General features: G+C 35.1%; 3 protein-coding genes across 4 annotated transcripts; 2 read left to right on the top strand and 1 right to left on the bottom strand.

Moving 5' to 3' along the window:
- Window positions 1-871: 871 nt before the first annotated feature.
- On the top strand, window positions 872-2,450 carry LOC106331602. Its single transcript, XM_013769991.1, has 2 exons — window positions 872-1,304; window positions 2,015-2,450. The coding sequence occupies exons 1-2, from the start codon at window positions 941-943 to the stop codon at window positions 2,335-2,337; spliced, it is 687 nt and encodes a 228-aa protein (XP_013625445.1). The 5' UTR covers window positions 872-940; the 3' UTR covers window positions 2,338-2,450.
- Window positions 2,451-7,863: 5,413 nt separating this feature from the next.
- On the top strand, window positions 7,864-13,742 carry LOC106328348 (probable sulfate transporter 3.5). Of its 2 annotated transcripts, XM_013766777.1 has the most exons (10): window positions 7,864-8,339; window positions 9,332-9,536; window positions 9,725-9,896; window positions 9,990-10,055; window positions 10,383-10,496; window positions 10,718-10,834; window positions 10,913-11,039; window positions 12,561-13,100; window positions 13,208-13,284; window positions 13,368-13,742. In XM_013766777.1, the coding sequence occupies exons 1-10, from the start codon at window positions 8,006-8,008 to the stop codon at window positions 13,524-13,526; spliced, it is 1,911 nt and encodes a 636-aa protein (XP_013622231.1). In that variant the 5' UTR covers window positions 7,864-8,005; the 3' UTR covers window positions 13,527-13,742. The 2 variants fall into 2 exon arrangements, with proteins under 2 accessions (XP_013622231.1, XP_013622232.1); XM_013766778.1 differs by lacking the exon at window positions 9,990-10,055 and having other exon boundaries at window positions 7,879-8,339; window positions 13,368-13,673.
- Window positions 13,743-14,013: 271 nt separating this feature from the next.
- Window positions 14,014-17,042, bottom strand: LOC106333335 (rop guanine nucleotide exchange factor 10-like). Its single transcript, XM_013771792.1, has 7 exons — window positions 16,650-17,042; window positions 15,931-16,047; window positions 15,686-15,840; window positions 15,519-15,593; window positions 15,032-15,304; window positions 14,637-14,948; window positions 14,014-14,484 (listed from the first exon to the last, which is right to left on the bottom strand). The coding sequence occupies exons 1-7, from the start codon at window positions 16,843-16,845 to the stop codon at window positions 14,089-14,091; spliced, it is 1,524 nt and encodes a 507-aa protein (XP_013627246.1). The 5' UTR covers window positions 16,846-17,042; the 3' UTR covers window positions 14,014-14,088.
- Between the last annotated feature and the right edge of the window lie 2,286 nt (window positions 17,043-19,328).

The raw sequence follows: 19,328 nt of genomic DNA, 5'->3' as shown, positions 1-19,328 counted from the left end.
ACACGACTTAAAACATGTATATGTAAAACTATGATGTTTTTGTGTTCTATTTTATATATATTATTTTATGATTTAGTTGAAATATCTTTTGTGAACAACATTTGTTATTATTTTTTAACATTTTTAAGTAATATAAAGCTTTAAAATGTAAAATTTAGAGTTTTAAAATGTTTTATTTTAATTATTAATAGTTTTATTTAAGCTGTTTTGCAAAATTTAAGATATATACGACAAATATTCAACTAAAGTTGATGGAATTGGGTATATCATGTCCTTTTCAGATCCTAAATACCCGAACCCGATATGGACCCAAAAAATTACGGGTATTTTATGAATATTTTAATTATAGATCCGAACCGATCCGGACCTGAGAAGAACCGATCCGAACCCGAACCGAAAATTTCTAAGTATCTATTGGATCTAAATATTTAGGACCCGAAAAGACCCGGATCCGAAAAGAACCGGCTCGAACCGGATCCGAAGACCCGAACGCCCAGGCCTATTCACTTCCATACATTCTTTTTTTTTTTGAACACACACTTCCATACATTCAGCTGACCCTTTCTCTTGCATTTAAAAAGAATCCTTGAAATGGTTTTCGAATTCTTGATTGAAAATGATTAAATTAGGAACACACAGCCTCTAGGCCCTATCAGTGACAACCAAGCTTAGCTCAATTCTAATTAGAAATCATGCCGTAAAAATAATTTACTTAAAAACTAGGCCCTAATTAAGATAAGGCCCTTAAAACATGGGCTTTGCCGCATTTTTTTTCTAGACGTACAAATAAAATAAGACACAAGAAGAAATACATAAACCAAAGAAAGCGGTTAGAGATTGACCGTAAATTCATGTTGCAACTGAACCAACCGTGAATCAAGTCGTTCGAGATTTAACCCAAACGGTTTTGCCAAGAACATTGGTCTCTCCGAAACGAAACATGTCGTCGTCTTCAAACTTTGTAGTGGAATCGTGTGACGTTGATTCCGAGGAAGGGGTGAAGCTCCACACGAGAATCTTCAAACCCAGAGATGAACAAGTTAGCGACGACGGGGATCTAGCAATAGTTTTGGTCCACCCTTTCTCGCTCTTGGGTGGTTGTCAGGCTCTGCTCAAAGGCATAGCTTCTGAGTTGGCCTGTAAAGGTTTCAAGGCCGTCACTTTGGATACAAGAGGTGCCGGAAAATCAACGGGAAGGGCTACTCTTACTGGCTTCGCTGAGGTTAAGGATGTGATTGCTGTTTGTCGGTGGGTTTCTCAGAATCTCGGTGCTCATAGGATCCTCCTCGTGGGTTCTTCTGCCGGTAAAGTTTCCACCTTTCCTTCGAATTTCAGTGTATGGATTCTTCTGAGTTAGTATTCAAATCGAAGGTATAGCTTTGAACATTCGAGCTGTTTTTGATCTGTTTATTGTGGTGAAAAACTAAACAAAAGGTGTTCCTTTTAACTCTTTTTGTCTCTCTATTTAGTTCTCATTAGTTAGTACGGAGATGAGTTTTGCGGTTTTGTTGATACTGACATTATGATTTGTTCTTTTTTAAGTTTGCTAATTTACTTGATGCGTTGTATCAGTTCAGCTGAGGTAACTTTGTTCCGGTTTGGTGTTATCTCTAAGTGGTTTAGTTGATTTTAATTGATGTAATTCTAGCTGTGTAGATGAAGCATCTTTCTTGTGTTTGAGTCTGGATGATCAACTTTAGAGAGTATTACATGAGAATTGAATAAGAAAGTTTCAATAGACTGTGGGAAGAAGTGAAAAAAGAGAAGCTTTGGTTTAAGTTTTTGAATAGATTCAATCAATGTAAAGTGTCTGGGTAATTTTGAGGTAGAGAGTGGTGACATCATCAGATCTTTGTCTGACATGGTGCATCTTCGTGTAGATTCCTAACCTCCCTTTTTGATGTTCTTACATAGCCTTGTGATTTGCCATTGTGTTAGATTTAGAATTAAAAAATGAAATATATTCTTTATATTGTAAAAGAAAAAATGAAATGAAGTTCTTAGTCTATGGCAGGTGCACCAATCGCAGGATCAGCGGTGGAGCAAGTAGAGCAAGTGGTGGGATACGTGAGTTTGGGATACCCATTTGGCCTAATGGCCTCGGTTCTGTTTGGGAGGCACCACAAGGCCATTCTCTCATCCCCTAAACCCAAACTCTTCGTTATGGGAACACAAGACGGCTTCACTAGCGTTAGCCAGCTCAAGAAGAAGCTGAAATCTTCAGCGGGACGCACCGAAACACACCTCCTTGAAGGCGTTAGCCATTTCCAGATGGAAGGACCTGAATATGATTCTCAGATGGCGGATGTCATATGCAACTTTATTTCATCCTTGTAAAATTCCATATGCAACATAGACAATTGTGCAAGAACTAGTGCAGGCAGAACTTATGGTGGTGCGTGTTGAACTGTTGATGGTGTTCCGCAGAAAATGACTAGTACAGCATTAAATATAGCTTCTAAGAATAAAAATGACAAATAGCACTTAGTGTTTTATCAAAAGAGATAAATATACAGTTATACCCTAATGGTAAATTAGTTTAGAGTTAAAGAGTGGGGTTTAGGATTTAGGGTTTAGAGTTTAGGGGATAAATTTAAGGTTTAGGGTTTAGAGTTAAGGGGTGGGGTTTAAGATTTAAGGTTTAGGGTTTAGAGTTTAGGGTTTAGGGTTTAGAGTCGGGGAGTGGGGTTTTGGGATAAGATTTTTAATTTTGAAAAATAAAAAAAAAATTAAACTTTTCAAAAAATAAAATGCTATTTTGGTCATTTTAGTTTTTGAGAGCTATTTTTGTGACATAAACTTAGAAATGTGTTATTTTGGAGATTTGCCGTTGAAAATATTGCCCCTTCGTTAAAGGATAAGCTATTTCCTGATGAAGAGATTTAGCCTTTACTATTCTTTATAGTTAACTAGGGTCGGCCCGTCCTACGGGCGGGATGAAAATTAAAAAAATAATTAAAGTAGTTAGAGTATATATTTTATATAAATTGTTATTATATAGAAATAGGGTCAGTCACGTGTTTTATGTAATTATATAATTGTATACTTTCGTTGTTTGTATTTTGTTATTTTTTGCAAAAGCAGTGTATTTTTTTTGACATTATGGTCTTAAATGGTTTTAGGGTTTATAGGGATTATGTTTCAGGTGTATGTGGGCTTTCTTATTGTATTTTTTTTTTATAATTAGTAGTCCATAATTTGTTGGGTAATTGTGTGTTTCTCTAATTTGGACTCTTATGTGTGTGGGCGTGTATATTCTGTCACTCATCTCAACCCCCCATTTGCATGTGAAAGTATAAATTGGAGACTGAACACCTACAAACTTATTTGAAGTATCTTAGGTTCCAAGTAAAGTGTGCATTACGGTTTGGTATGTCTTTTGTTTTTGAGATGATTGTTCATTGCTGTTTTAAAGGAGATAAAATTATAACTATTAATTTGAAGCATAAGGACAACACACGTGAGCGAGGAGAATTTATTCATTGAAATGAGAATGTAACATCTGGTGTGAAAGTATAAAAATAGAAAACCAATTTAAAAAAAAAAACTATGCTAAACGGAATGTAGTAGTTATAGTTCTTATGGGTTAGAAATTAAAAAATCCAGCAGTTCTACAGAGATGTCAGAGGTTAAGTAATAAGCTATAACAATTATATCAGAGACACTGGTAACAGAAGCTAATCAAAACTTCTTCTTCAAGAAATCCAAATGGAACACAATTAGAGAAAAGGTTTAGTGTTCATGTATTTACCTTATCTGTGGCGCTCAATTTAAGACATAGTCATTAGTTGTTTGGTATTTAAATATTATATCAAGATATTATTTATAATGATTTTGGTTAAAAGATTAACTATTTTGTAATTATTTAAAATAGATGTGTCCCTAAAATGGCATTGAGGAACATACGGCCTGCAAAGTGAAGATTAGTGAGGGTATTAGGAAACATTAGAAGTTAGAATATCAAATTACAGTGGATAACTAAACACCTCCCACGAATTTTGGATTAAAGCCGGTTGCAACAACCACCCTTGGATAACTCACAATTAATGTCAAGATCGTGCTACACGTCCGTCTATGGAGTTAAGAAGGTGATGATGGCGCTGAATCTGTAACTCGGCCGTTTCGTTTGAGTAAAGGAGAAAGCTAAACGACGCGGGTGGAGACAAACAAAGAGATTCTTCATCTCAATCTCAGTCATCCTAACAATTAAAACACCATTGAAGCTGCATGAAAACGCAGAATTATTTACATCGGTCTCAGATTTGGAAGAAGAACAGAAATCCTGATGACAGCGTGAAGGGGATGAAGACTATAGGGCCTCTGAGGCTCTGGGCTTTAATTTTTATGAGTAACAGAAGCCTAAAAATTATTCTTCCTTTCGTTTAACAAAACTGTGCGTTTTAATGCTAGATGTGATGCGTCGACTTTAGATAAGTTTAATTATTTTTTATAGTTTAATTATCTTTTATTATTAACTAAAAATGATTTATAGAAATATACCAAAACAATTTTCTTAACACATGTACATTCACCGAGGGAGTAGATTTTATTGTGAAAATATAGAATTACTTTTTAATTAACTATAATTTGGGGGTAACAACCTTTATATAATAATAGATTGCCGTTTTAATTATTAATTATAATTTTTTTTGTTGCTATATTAGTTAGATTTACGTTTGGCAAAAAGGGTAGTTTTATGTTTCCTGATATGATAACTTTGCTTTGTTTCTGTTATTTTTCATGTGTCCTTTTTGACTTCGTGATATTTTTGGCTGGAAAATGTATATATATATACTTCGTATATGAGCGGTTGTGATTTAACTTATAATATATTGGGTTTTCAAAAGAGCTTATAAGATTTTGTTTGTTATAAACATATTTTTATTTTTATTTATTTGTATTCAGTTAGTATTCAATTTTTATTTCAGGTTTTCTTAAAATGCTTAAGTTGTTAGTATAATAAACTATCGTTTGCTAATTTGCTTTTTGATTTTTGTGTAGTGTAAATTTATTAAACTTATGTAGAAAAGGTGTTTGACAAAAAAAAATGTAGAGAGGGTGTGATGTGTAACAAATAAGGTTCTTCAGTTAATAAATCAAACGAAGAAGGTTTTTTAATTTTATTACAATGTAATTTTCTAGCTGACAAAGATGAATAATACATATACCTATCGCATGTGAGCATGACACCTTCCAAAATAATTTATGTCACATTTTCTTTGCTTCTACTGATTTTGATGACCATTAACTATTATGGCTTATAAATATTTGTTGCTTTTGCTTTTATGAAACTTCTGATATTATCTAGGAATTTATCAAAGGAGAATTCTCGCTAATCTTATGACTCTCTGCTTACTGCGTTGCGAGTGTAACATCATCCCAAAAGCAACGTAGCAAACCTGAATTCACAATATAAAAATTCAATTCAGGAATGAATGCAGCAGACATAACAGTTCAACAAAAGACTAAAGATGTGTTCAAAAATTAAAATAGTTCAAGAGAATCAGATTGACAAACCTTTTGAGTTGATGCCTTCAAACAACCTGACACACAAATCTATCAATGGCAGATTCAAAGATGAAATGATGATGGAGAGAGGGCTTACGTTGCCAATGGCTTTAATAATTTATTGACAGAATCAATCTCCTTTCTGGCCAAATCAACTTCTTTCCTCATGGGGTCAGCTAAACCTTCAAGTTCCTGATATGTAATTCCACCACTCAGCTTCTTAGTCATCAAGTATAACATTACCGAGAAGAAGAAATGGTCTTTCTCATAAAAAAGAAAGAGCTTTGATCCACATAACTCATATAAGCCCCCAAAACCATATACTATATCATGTCTTTCGTGATACTGATCACTTTAGTTGTAGGCCTAACATTGAAGTCCGATCCTTTATGGAACAAAGCCAAAAAGAAAAAGTTTTTTTTGTTCAATCCAATTGTTAAATCCGGAAACAAAAACTTGAAGAATAAATAAGATTACGATGAGGATGATAAAATTATATAAACCTCACCACTCGCTCGGTCTCTTCTTTGACGCAACAAAGTTGAGCTTAAATCCTTTTTCCAAACCTCCATCTTCTTCTTCTCGATCTCCTCTTATTTAGCCCTGAAAGCCGGCAAATCTGTCCTCAACATCTCTTCGTCTTCCTTTGACATTTGGACGGTGGTATAGCATCGTCCGGTCTTCAGGTCGGAAAGAAAGATCGCTGCGTTTGCCATTTCCTGGATATAAGTCTACTGTCTTGTTTAATTAGAGGGAATGAGAAGATGGTTTCATGGCAGAAAAAGCTTACCTTTTTTTATAATCGAAATCCCAAAGCCTTGTATGAAGAATTTCGCATTCAAAGTAGATTGGAGGTGATGATTTAAGAAGGAATTTAAGATGGCGAATCCGTAACTGGTAGAGATTGATAGTAAGAAGCTGAAACATCTCTCTCAAAACTCTAGTTCTGTCTTATTTACGAATGGCGGAGACAGAGCACAAAGAAGCCCTAATACATAAACGACATCGGAAGCTGCGTTTATAATTAGAGAAACTCATTACTGGACTGGTTAAATTGAACAAACAAAAGGCCCAAATAAAACACAGTCCACGTAACAAAACGTTAAATGAAGCGCTGCGTTTAAGCAAACGGGACACGTGTCAGCACAGCAAGTCTCGACTTTCCAGGCTGGATCCGACGTGGACGCACAGGAATCCGACGTGGACGCACAGGAATGAAGCAAACATCTTTTTATATATATAGATAGATAGACTCTATGTTATTGTCACTTAGTTGATGCAATTTTTCATTAGATGATACGGACATGTTATACTTTCTATTACAATCCCACTTCATCTGATTTGATTTGATACGATAGAATATTCCACAATAGTAAATATTTCATTTATTAAATGTCGGTTTTATGAATGTAATTTAGAAGAATTTTAGAAAAATAAAACTTTCTCAAGCCACAGTTATGCAAAACGTTAGCCTTTCTTGTTCATATTTTTTACTTTAAAAAAAAAAAAAAGTGATAAGTGTTGCGATGGGTTATATGTATCAAAATTCAAAACATATACATACACTGTTTTCTTAAGATGGACTACAACAACATTTGTTAACAGAAAAACTTGAATAAATGATATTTTTCTAAACTGGATTTAAAATGATAATAACATTACACTCATATTAATTTGAAAGATGTTACTAACATCCACTATATAGAGAGATATTACATATATTTTTCATAGTGGTTTCAAAATTCAACATTCGATTTTGTTCATTCCGAAGTTTCACTTTATTTTTTTTCTAATTCAAAACACATTCAACTTTTACGCATTATAATGATTTTGTTTAGCAAAAATTCAACATTTTAATTTTACTGATTAATAATTAATTTTTGCTATATCTAAACTAAATAAACTATATATTTATTTAAAATACAGAATAATAAATTTTGTATAAAACTGAAATAAGTCATTTAATAATATATAATAAAATAAATAATTTTAAATAACTAGAATGATATGAAAATATCAAAAACTTCTAGAATTGACATGCGGCCTTGATGGTCCAATTTTATTCAACATATTAAAACGTTTTTAATAACAACATATTAAAACGTTTTTAATAACAAATAATCTTTATCGTCAAATTTCTTATTAAGCATGTTAGTTATAATGATTCAACTTTTATTCAACACATCAACTGTACCTAGTCTACGCAATGAAGTGTTGTATAGATAAGAATAGCAGATTTATTACCATAAAAGACAGACGCTATTTACTCACATGTTGAAAAAAATCCAAAATATCATCTCCCACTTTCTTTGGTCATCCTTCTATATATAACACAACCATACTCTCCAATTCTCTACAAAGCACTGAAAATACAGAAAACAAAATATAAATTATCCAAAAAAAACTACAAAAACATAAAGGCGAGATAGAGATTTTACCTCTTGCTTGCTTGTTGTGTGTATTCATACATAATTGTTTTTTTTTTTCTTTTGTAACCATGGAGAGTGATAGAACAAGCTCCTCCTCGTCACCAAAGGGGCAGGGAGTAAACTTCTCGGCCCCGAGAAGCTTTGTTGTAAAATTGAGATCGAAATGTAAAGAAACTTTCTTCCCCGATGATCCATTTAAACCGATATCGCAAGAGCCAAATGGTTTGATAAAAACAAAAAAGACATTGGAGTATTTTGTTCCAATCTTTGAGTGGCTCCCAAAATACAATCTGCAAAAGCTATGGTACGATTTGCTTGCGGGAATAACCATAACCAGCCTTGCCGTTCCTCAGGGTATTAGTTATGCTAATCTCGCCAGTATCCCTCCCATCATTGGCCTATGTGAGATCTCTTCCTTTTTATTTTTATCTATTTTTATGAATTATTAATTGCATCATATGAATATCATTAATTAGAAATAGAAAAGCTAGATTTGGTCATTTTAAATTTGAAAATTTATGTTTCTCAAAGTGATTTCAAATAAAGGTGCAATTTGGCAAATCACATACATATTGAAAAGCGGGGGTGGAAGCCTGGAACCTGGCTGGTTGTGTTAGTTGGTCCTTGCGAAGCAAGTTAACACAGTTCTCAGTCTAGAACCAGGGTCTAGTTAATAATTTAGTTGGCCAAGCTGTGAATCTCGGACTGGCTCACCTCTGGAATTAAGTCCACCAGCTCAATCGAATGTGGTTATAGTCATGGAAATCACTTTGATAGTAACCTGGTTCATTTAAGCCTTTTCGTTAAAAAAGAAACTAAATATTTTCAAATTATTATTTTTTAAATATTGATTCTGCTAATTTGATTACTTTCTACATATTATAAAAATACTGAATCTGATGCTCAAAAATACTGTATGAAAGCCACTTTGTGTTTGATTCTTCAAGAGTGTTTTTTAATACCTTGAGACAACTAATATAAAAAAAAAACTACCCCAGTATTCACAAAAGTGAATTTTTTTATTTTTAAACAAAAGTGCTTTCTTACGTAAACCATTTATGAAAATTTCATACGGATGAAAATTGAAATCCAAATGTATATATCTATAATAAGATTCGCTGTTTTTTTGTTTAAACAAAATTCGTAGAGGAGCATAAAACATAAATTAAAACATGAATATGAGATAATCAACTTAAAACCTAAGATAGAAATGATACTGTCGGTGTACATACGTTGTCTATAGAACGACATTTGGTGTTGCCCGACTGGACTTGTCTCATTTTTTTTTCTTACTAATTTGTTCTTGTATACTAATTAAAACCGCTCCAATTGATTTTTATTGAACATATATCGAATAATTCCTTTTTAATGAAAAAATGATGGGAGTTCATCAGATTCAAGTTTTGTGCCGCCATTTGTGTACGCCGTGTTAGGAAGTTCGAACACTCTCGCGGTGGGAACAGTCGCAGCATGCTCTTTGCTGATCTCTGAGACATTTGGTGAGGATTTGTTGAAAATGGATCCTAACCTCTACCTTCATTTGATCTTCACCTCCACTTTCATCACTGGTGTATTCCAATTTGCTTTGGGCTTCTTCAGGTTTTATTTATCTTTAGTCTATATATACAATCTCTATCTAGTTATTTTTAATCACAATGTCACGGTGGATAATCTAACCATCTAGTGGCTTTTGCTCTATCTTTATTACGTTAAAAAGTTATCTTTTAGTTGTGTATTAATTTTTTTGGGTCAACATTGTATATTAATTAATGCATGCGTGTATATAGGTTGGGGATATTGGTTGATTTCCTGTCACATTCGACCATAACGGGCTTCATGGGAGGAACAGCTATAATAATTCTCCTCCAACAGCTTAAAGGCGTCTTTGGTCTAGTCCACTTTACGCACAAAACTGATGTCGTTTCTGTTCTCCACGCACTCTTCACCCACCGTGATGAGGTCTCACTTTCAACTCTTTTTTAAAGTAAAACATAACCAATAAACGGTATGGTGTCTAATTGTATTATCTTGGGAGGGTGTTACTTGGTGCAGTGGAAGTGGCAAAGTGCACTTGCTGGGCTCTGCTTTCTTATTTTCCTCCAATCTACTCGATACATCGTATACTTTCTTCTTTTCTCTTTATTTTATTTACTTAACTGCTTTATCCGTTTATTTGAGACAAAATCATTGAACCCTCCCAAATCTTCCACTATTCTATTTTATTTTTTCCTTTTTGTCCTCACCGTTTTACATACCCAATTTGACCTTTGACTTTTGATTTTTGGAAGGAAAAAATATTAACTTGAATAATTTATGTTTACCATAGAAGTCTATTTTTCCTTGTTTTCTCCGTATATTCTAGTATATATATATATATATATATATATATAATTTTTGTATAGTAAAAATCAACTGAAATTGTATAATATGTTATCACTGTTGCAGAAGAAAATAAAACCAAAGCTATTTTGGGTATCAGCAATGGGTCCAATGGTGGTCGTCCTTGTCGGTTGCCTAGTTGCTTATTTGGTGAAAGGAACAGAACATGGGATCCAAACAGTGAGAAAATTTCTTTGATTTTCTGCATACCAGCAAGGCATTATGTAAATACAATAACAAACACACACCAACTTTGACTTCACGGACTAATTATAAGACTTCAGAAACTAGGGTGTCTAGAAAGAAACTAGGCTTCTATCTTGTAACAAAAACTGATGAAAAAAAAAAAAATCTTTTAACAAAAACTAGGGTTTCTACTAATAGTATGTTTCTGCATACAGGTTGGGCCTTTAAAGAAAGGACTAAACCCTCCTTCCATTCAATATTTGACCTTTGATGCCAAGTATCTACCGTTGGTTATTAAGGCCGCAATAGTCACTGGGCTCATCGCTATGGCTGTAAATAAAATTTTCAATATAGCTAATACCTGACTTATAATATGTGTGATTTTAAAAGAAGATGAATATTAATCTCAGGAAGGGATAGCGATCGGAAGAAGCTTTGCTGTAATGAAGAACGAACAAACGGACGGGAACAAAGAGATGATAGCATTTGGTCTTATGAACATAATTGGCTCCTTTACTTCTTGCTATTTGACAACAGGTAATTAGATTTTTTTCAATACATATTATTTATACCATAATTAAGTGTTATGTTTATCGCAAATCTTTTAGGTTGGGGTTCTTAGCGTAATATAAGATACGGTCTCTTAGATTTTAACTAAAAACACTAAGAGACGTCTCTTAGATAAGAGATATAAGAGCAACATTATTGCTAGGACTAATTTTTGAGTCCTTAGCTTATTTTATTATTATTTTCAAGTTAAGAAACAATGTTAAGAGACAATAGCAAAAATGCAGATTATTGCTGGGACTTTATGTTGTCTCTTAGTAAATAAATTGTTTATTTTAATAAGTAATGACATATAAAAGATGTGTTTAAAATAAAACATATAACATTAAAATTGAAAACATAAGAAAATTACAAAGTTGCGAAAAAAAAAAAATCACAAAAAAAAAATTACAAAAAGAAAATAATACAAACATCATAAATAAAAGCAAACAAACATTTTATTCAATTCATAGAAACTTAACGAGAGTAGCTTCGATTTGGGGTTGCAATCGGCGGAGATCGGTGGCGGAGATCACTGAGGAGTGAGCGAGATAAAGGAGACTCGTTTCGATTCCGGGTTGCAATCGGCGGAGATCGGTGCGGAGTGAGCGAAATAAACGAGAGTAGCTTCGATTTGGGGTTGCAATCGGCGGAGAAGCAGAGTCGAATGGTTTCGTCGTCAAGAGAGCATAGGAGAGAAGATGAAAGTGATTTCGAGAGCAAAACTCGACTTTACCCTACACCATTAAGACAACCAATCTCATGCTGACGCATGGCATTAAGAACGCGTCCAAAAAATTCTTAATTAAACTACGTCTCTATTGTTTATCAGCACTTTTGATTCAATTTTTAACCCCTAATTACTAAGAGATGAGTCTAAGACCCGGCGATAATCTTGCTCTAAGAGCAGCATTCACCCTGCCTCTTAAGTTGGTTCTTAAGAGGTGGGTCCCAGAGTTTTAATAAAAATTGCTAATGCTCTTCTGTAAGGGGCGCCTCTAACTCGGTTTTAGCACTGTTCGCGGGTCCCACTGACACGTGACGGCCCGCGATTGGTTAATTATTTTATTTTTTATTTTAAAAGAAAACAAAAAAAAATTTACTTAAGAACCCGTGCAAGGGTTAATGATGCTCTAAGAGACGTCTCTTAGCTTTTTAGTTAAAAGGTAAGATACCGTATCTTATATTACGTTAAGAAACTCAACCTAAGAGACCTGCAATAAACATACTCTTAAATATCTTATTAAACATGGTCTTAGGTACATCAAGTGTGGATTTCTTTCTTGAGTTTGAATAATTTTCTTTTATGCTTAGTATTTTTTTTTGTTCCAAATGAACTCACAACTTCTAGAATTTGAAAATTAAAAAAGAAAGACTACCATTCACATTTTTCTTTGGCGTTTCCGGTTAAAATTTGCAAAGAAATATTAAGAAAGAGAAAAACTGAAAATGTTTTACCTCTCAAAATTGTGATTCACATTTGCTAAGCTAAATCTTGTGTGGAACTTTTAGGGCCATTTTCAAAGACAGCAGTGAACTACAACGCGGGAACAAAGACACCAATGTCAAATGTAGTAATGGGCCTTTGCATGATGCTTGTGCTTCTTTTCCTCGCGCCTCTATTCAGCTACACACCACTCGTTGGTCTCTCAGCCATCATTATGTCAGCCATGTTAGGCCTTATCGACTACGAGGAGATGTACCATCTCTTCAAGGTTGACAAGTTTGATTTCCTCGTCTGCATGTCCGCCTTTTTCGGTGTTTCCTTCCTTAGCATGGACTACGGCCTTATCATCTCCGTTGGGCTCTCCGTCGTGAGAGCGTTATTGTACGTTGCACGGCCCTCGACTTGTAAATTGGGAAGAATACCAAACTCGGTTATGTTTCGTGACATAGAACAGTACCCTGGTTCTGAGGAGATGGCTGGTTATGTTATCCTTCAATTGGGTTCTCCTATCTTTTTTGCTAATAGTACTTACGTACGTGAAAGAATTTTAAGGTGGATTCGAGATGAACCTGAAGAAGTCGAGTTTCTTCTCCTTGATCTCTCTGGTGATCTCATTTATTTTTTACACATTAACAAACATATATCTCTTTTTGTCACTAAATATATTTTCTTAATTCATTTTTAATTGCTAATGAATCTTGTTGTCTCTTAGGTGTTTCAAGCATTGACATGACAGGGATGGAAACACTACTTGAAGTGCGGAGAATCCTTGTATCAAAAGGCATCAAGGTTTATACCCTTCACTTTTAATTTAAATTCGTCTTTTTAATAATTTACGATAAGAGTTAAAGATTATGTATATTTTATTGCAGATGGTGATAATAAATCCAAGATTTGAAGTCCTAGAAAAGATGATGTTATCGCATTTTGTAGAGAAGATAGGAAAGGAGTATGTGTTCTTATCCATCGACGATGCGGTCCAAGCATGCCGATTTAATCTTTCCACCTCCAAATCGGAACCGTGTTCCTAGTTATTAATTAGTTAAAGTTTCTAGTAAAAGTCGTATTGGGTTGTGTAGCTTTAATGTAATGTGGTCGAAAGAATAACTAGTTTCAGTTAGACCACCCTATGTATGATTGCTCTGATCCCATTTGTAAATCAAGAGGGAAATATTCATAATCCAAGTGACTCAAGTCTTGGTGTACCATTAAAAGATCATGTTGGTTGAGCTGGACGTTATTTTTTAGAGGTACGCTTTTAATAAATAAGATAGTTTTTCTGTAAAAAAAAAAGAAGAACATCAGGTTTTTGATGCACTATAAATATTAAATACGAGTATGCGAACTTCTCATATATTAATTCACACAATCAATAAATAAACTCTAAAAACGAGTATTTGTCTCCATTGAATTTCATTTCTATTTTTTTTTTTTTTCGAGTTTGATTTGTTTTTGTTCACAATTTTTTTTTTTGAACATTATCAATGTATGCATATTCTCACACACTTTAATTCGCCTACTCTCTTCCTCTCTCTCTCTCACTCTTTGTTATTTATTCTTCAAAGCTCTATTGTACTATACCTGCTTTCACTATCAGTGCCTCTCACTCGGGCTTCTCAAGTTCTCTAACTTTGCAAGATATGAGAGTTTCATTGGTTGAACTCTAATTGGAGACTTCATAATCTCCTTCTCCTGTTCAGCTTCGTGGAATAGCTCTATATCACTCGTCGAACTTTGCTCCGTATCTGATGAAAATCTCCATCCTATCAAGTCCGCAAGTTTCGTTGAGTTTGGCGTTACTGCTAAAACCACCTTTTCGGTTTTCTCATATTCTGGTTCTGCGTCGCTTTCAAATCTTCTCTCTGCCTCCATCAGCTGTATGTGAACTAGCACATCAGCTTCAAGAACATCCTCTATTATTGACATTATCTTCGCAGCCAGGCTTTCTAATACCCTTGAATAGCTCTCCAAAATAGCAAGTCCCACATCCTGTAAAACCCATATATATAACAAGCTCTTATTTATTAGTTTCAGTTGTTTCGTCTCCGCAGTCACTCGAATCGAACAAGAGACGCTTAACACAATGACTAGGGTTCTTTTCAGTTGAGCTAACGAGCTTTGGTTTTTATTTTTTTAGTTACCTTGTTGTTTTTAATCTTGGAGATTTCAAGTGAGGATTGTAGAATCTCAGGGAATTTTTGTTTGAGCATGGCCAAAATGGTCTCAACTCGGACCTCGAAAAGCTCCCTCTTCTCTAAGCTAACAAAGGATCCCCACTGCTCTTTATGGTTCATCTTTCTCTTCCAGATCACCATGGAAGCTTCAATCCTGTTCTTTAGATCCAGAACTTTGTGTTTCGTTGACAAATCCATGGACGAAAGGAAGTAACCAGGATCAAAGTATTCATCTGTTATACTCTTGTAAAGGAAATCTCCCAGGCTTGTCTTCCCCTTCTACAACACATAACAATTATATCTTAGCTGATTTAGCTTATTAAAATCATTATGAATATTCATGAAAAATTTCAAGCAATAACCTTTGGAAGAGAGTCAGTGTAGTTGTCAGGAATGTGCATTTCAGACAATACTAGAGCATTGATGGCTGTGGCGGCTTTAAGGACTTGTGCCACAGATTCTTTCTGACTACGGAGAAATTTACGTGATTCCTCAGACAAACCATCCGATGGGACCTTAACAACTGGTAACCAACATTTCTCATCCTTCCTCCAATCTCCATTGTTTTCTGTATTCTCAAGATCTTTTGGAACATACCAAAAGTCTTTATGATCCTTGAACTTGTCCAAAGTCTCCTGCCAAAATGACTAATTGTATTAATAATAGGATACCACTACATGCAAAATAAACAAAGAGACGCAAATTATTTATATAAAGCCTTATTTTTCAAAAGTTGTGAACTTGTGATACAAAAAAATAATAAATGGTTGTAAAATAAATATTTACTATCCGTATTTTTAATAACAATCAAGTGGTATTCATGAGAGCGATGCATGCAGTATAACTCACGAGAAGAACCGAGTCAAGCTTGCGTAATGCTGGAATGTTTATTAGCAGATCATCTCTTTTCTTAGTTACCATGATCTACAATAGAGAAAAGGGTTAATAAGATAAATAGTCACGAGGACATATTGCTTAATTATGTGCCTGATTAATGACTAATAATATGCATCCACCTCAGTGAAATCCCCAGTTTTGGCAACTTGTTTAGAAGGAACAAACTGGACAATGTGATCAACCACAGATAATAACCAATCCATTTCTTTTCTCCAAATTTTTTTTCTCTTCAGATCCATAGGCTGCAATTTCATCTGCTCTCCAAACATCGAATCTGCCCATACCAAAGCCACGCATAGTTTGTGAATCATTTATTAGATAATATAGTTTTAGCTATGGTATAACTATAAGGTCAAATGTTAACCAGCGAGGTTGGTGATGGCATTTGACAAAGCTAAGGCAGAGGTCACGCCTTTCTCACCACCTGACATGTCCTCTCCAAGAAGTAATTTCGCGAATCTTTCCTTCATCATTTCCATGTCTGAAACAGTGAAACATATATGAACACATATATGGTGCAAGGAATCTAACATGAAATAATTTTAACCTATTGACTTTAGATGTAACACATATGATCAAATATTAATAGAAGACTTTAACATATATATAAACAGAAGAAGTTTATATCAATGGTCGAGTGTAGTGCAGTTGGTAACAAATGGATTTCAGGGAAGGATTGTGACATTCCTTTTGAGATATTGCTTCCAAGCTGTGATTTATGCTATTTGGCTTGAGAGAAATAAGAGAAGAGTAGGTGAACCATCTCAGCCCGATGTTTGTCTGATTGCTAGATTAGACAAGCTGATCAGGAACAGAATCACATCGCTAAGATAAGAGCTAATGGGAAGCATGAGAAGACAATGGAGACTTGGTTTGCAAGAACATAAAGGAGTTTTTATTAAACTAGAATGTAGTGAGTACATTTGAGTTCTTGTGTGTAAAGAGGAAGCAGTGAAGTTCTGTACAAAAGTTTTTTTTTTATTGAAATAAATTTAAAATTCTTTCAAAAAAAAAATATCTAAACAGAAATTATGCGCTAAATAGTTATTTAGCAGATGAGATATATGAATATGTGATGAATACCTGATGTCCTAGCTTGTTTGCCTCTACGAGATGATGATGCAGGATTCATCCCACGTATGGTAAGTTCGTGCTCAGGGATTTGCTTGGAGTCCCTGCGAGAAGGGAAGGATGAATTTCCTTTGTTCCGACCATCGAACATCTTTCTAAAACTGAAAGATCTTGGCCAGCTTAGTTTACGTCCTAATGTCCGCACCATTCCCAATGACTCCTCTCAGTTCTAGGCTCTCCCCACACTTTTTTTTTAATTTTCTCAAATTGTATATACCCAAAAAAGAAGCAAATGCAATTCACAAATGGAGGAGAAGAAAGCAAAAGAGACATACATATCAAGAACTAGTACTTTCGTTCTTCCTTGCCTTTGTTCTTTCACCACCGAATGAAAGAAACAAAACAAAATCAAAGAAGCAAAAAATACTTTATGTTATCCATGTTTTTTTGTCCTTTAGTTGGTGCAAATGAATGAAATAGAGAAATGTTGATGTACTTTTTCTTGAGCTGGAGAGACAACGTGCGGTGCATGTTGTTCTATAGGAATTGGAACGGTGGCTAAGATGCTTTTTTATCTTTAAACTATCCATATATAATTACCTCACGCTAATCCAGTTTAGTGGCTTAAGTATTTCAAGAGAGGCATAAAACATGCATGTTGCTTAACATGCCTTATGTAAGCGCTGTCCAGACTACTAAACAACTAGGCAATTATAATAAAGACTTGGAACATATGGAAGTACAACCATAGAATAATGGGATTTAGAAACAAGCATCAACTTTTTAGATCAAATTTCTACTTAATCTTTTAAAACAACATTTGTATTCCAAAAAGTACAAGTCTAAGCGGGGAACTGACCACAACACTTGGATATATGGCATGATGCAGCTGCGGTCCAACTTCGCATATAGATAAACAATTGTTAACTTATGTCGTTTTCCTTGCAATTTTAGGTTTTCATAACGGGTAAAAACATATTTATATTCACATTCAGTTTTTTATTATTTTACGTTGTTAATAAAATGCCTTTTGTTGATTTGACTCTGAATAGAAACCCATGCTACTCCAGATCACTATAGGCTATATATCATGCTCAATCATGTTCAAAATTGACTTGCTAATTTCAAATTTATCTTCAGGTTTCATCTTAAAACGAATATAATTTACTCAACTGATAAGAAGATGGATGATCGTAGTTTAGTTGGGGGCATGTAAGACGCCGACCATTTATCGTTTTTTCTTTAACTGGCGCCGACCATTTATCAAATCTAAATTTCTCTGTATTAATTATAGGATTTGGTTTCGTTGTCAGAAAAAAAAGATTTGGTTTTTAACAAGCGATATGGTTTAATCTTTTACTCACATCGTGTATTTTATAATTTTGAAAAGTCGCATTTATGATCATTTTCACCTAACAAAAAAGTATTTGATAATTTCTAGTTTCCTTAAAACCATGCCAGAATTAAACATGCATAAATATATGGTTTAGTCTCCAAGATGATAGAGAAATCTAGTCATCGTCATACTTGGAGACCACTCGATAGACTAGGTTTTAGTCGAGTTCGCCCTAGAAGAAACCTCCCAGGCCCGAGTCCCGATGTACGCCGCTTGGATGGATCTCTTCTGCTCTTTCACCTCCGCCTAGCTCTCCACCACGTGAAGCAGCTCCCCCCTTTCCTCGTGATGATGATGGTGACTGCTCCTCTCTGTCCCCTGTTCAGGCCTCCTCCTGACCCACCACCGTGCAAGTTCCTCCCGTTGGCTTCCCTCTCTCTCGTCACTCCGCCGGAACCACCAGATCCTCCGGATGTACCCGCCGTCGTTGCTCTTCTTCGCTGCCTCAACACCTCTTCCAGTCTCTTTCCTCTGGCGATGACTCAAAACCCAGATCTGGATTTCCTAAGTTTGACGCCTGAGTCTCGAGGCCGTGACGTTCCCTTCTTGTTATTTGGGGTTTCATCAGCCGTCTGTGGCTGTCTCTTCTCCATACCATCTACTCAAGCTTTTACCCAGATCTCAACTCTAAAGCCTCCATCTAGGATGGCGACAAAGAATGGTGGTGGTGGTGGTTCCCCTGTGTCCGCTAGTGACACTTCATTAACCTACGGGTTTCTTTCTCCTGTGATATACAGGTTTGTGTTTGGGTGTGTCGACTGGCCTTCAATCAGTTCTTGTTTCGACCTCCCTACCACTCCTTCGTGTAAGGTTTTTCAGGGTCATCTTAGCTCCTTTTACTCTGCTAATATAGAATATTCTAGACAGTTATTTGTGTGGGTGACATTGGAACTAAGGTATAGGACTTTAGTTGGTGATATACCGATAGGATTTAGTTTCATTAGGTTCTACCTTTGCGACCTCTAGTAGAATTTATATCGCCTTGGCGCGATCGTCTACAGTATGCAGTTCTTGTACGAGTTCCATGACGGATGTTGGTGTTGGGCTTGTGTATCTCTCTTCTTTGTGGCAGGTGGAAGAGAAGTTCATTGTCATCTTCAGGCCGTGGAATATGGATGTGGCGGGTTATGGTTTCCCGCTTGTTCCTCAGTTGAATCAGTCTTCTTTCCTAATATTTCCTCCTATATGGAGTGAATTGGATGAACATGTTTCGTTGGTATTGCAAGGATCTTCCTCCCATCGAATGCTCTCTGCGTATGGTGCAGTGTGTGTGGTCCTACGGGTTACACTAGATG

The sequence above is a fragment of the Brassica oleracea genome, chromosome C3 (assembly GCF_000695525.1).
Source record: "Brassica oleracea var. oleracea cultivar TO1000 chromosome C3, BOL, whole genome shotgun sequence".
Lineage (NCBI taxonomy): Eukaryota > Viridiplantae > Streptophyta > Magnoliopsida > Brassicales > Brassicaceae > Brassica > Brassica oleracea.
This window is presented reverse-complemented; position numbering and strand designations above follow the sequence as displayed.

Bases quoted from the DNA above. Each gene is read 5' to 3' on its own strand.
- LOC106331602 (XM_013769991.1), top strand. From the start codon at position 941: ATGTCGTCGTCTTCAAACTTTGTAGTGGAATCGTGTGACGTTGATTCC. The intron at 1,305-2,014 runs GTAAAGTTTCCA...AGTCTATGGCAG, and splicing joins CCTCGTGGGTTCTTCTGCCG to GTGCACCAATCGCAGGATCA.
- LOC106328348 (XM_013766777.1), top strand. From the start codon at position 8,006: ATGGAGAGTGATAGAACAAGCTCCTCCTCGTCACCAAAGGGGCAGGGA. The intron at 9,537-9,724 runs GTTTTATTTATC...GCGTGTATATAG, and splicing joins TTTGCTTTGGGCTTCTTCAG to GTTGGGGATATTGGTTGATT. The intron at 10,835-10,912 runs GTAAATAAAATT...TATTAATCTCAG, and splicing joins CTGGGCTCATCGCTATGGCT to GAAGGGATAGCGATCGGAAG.
- LOC106333335 (XM_013771792.1), bottom strand. From the start codon at position 16,845: ATGGTGCGGACATTAGGACGTAAACTAAGCTGGCCAAGATCTTTCAGT. The intron at 15,305-15,518 runs GTGAGTTATACT...TCATTTTGGCAG, and splicing joins AGCTTGACTCGGTTCTTCTC to GAGACTTTGGACAAGTTCAA. The intron at 14,485-14,636 runs GTAACTAAAAAA...TGGGTTTTACAG, and splicing joins CCAAGATTAAAAACAACAAG to GATGTGGGACTTGCTATTTT.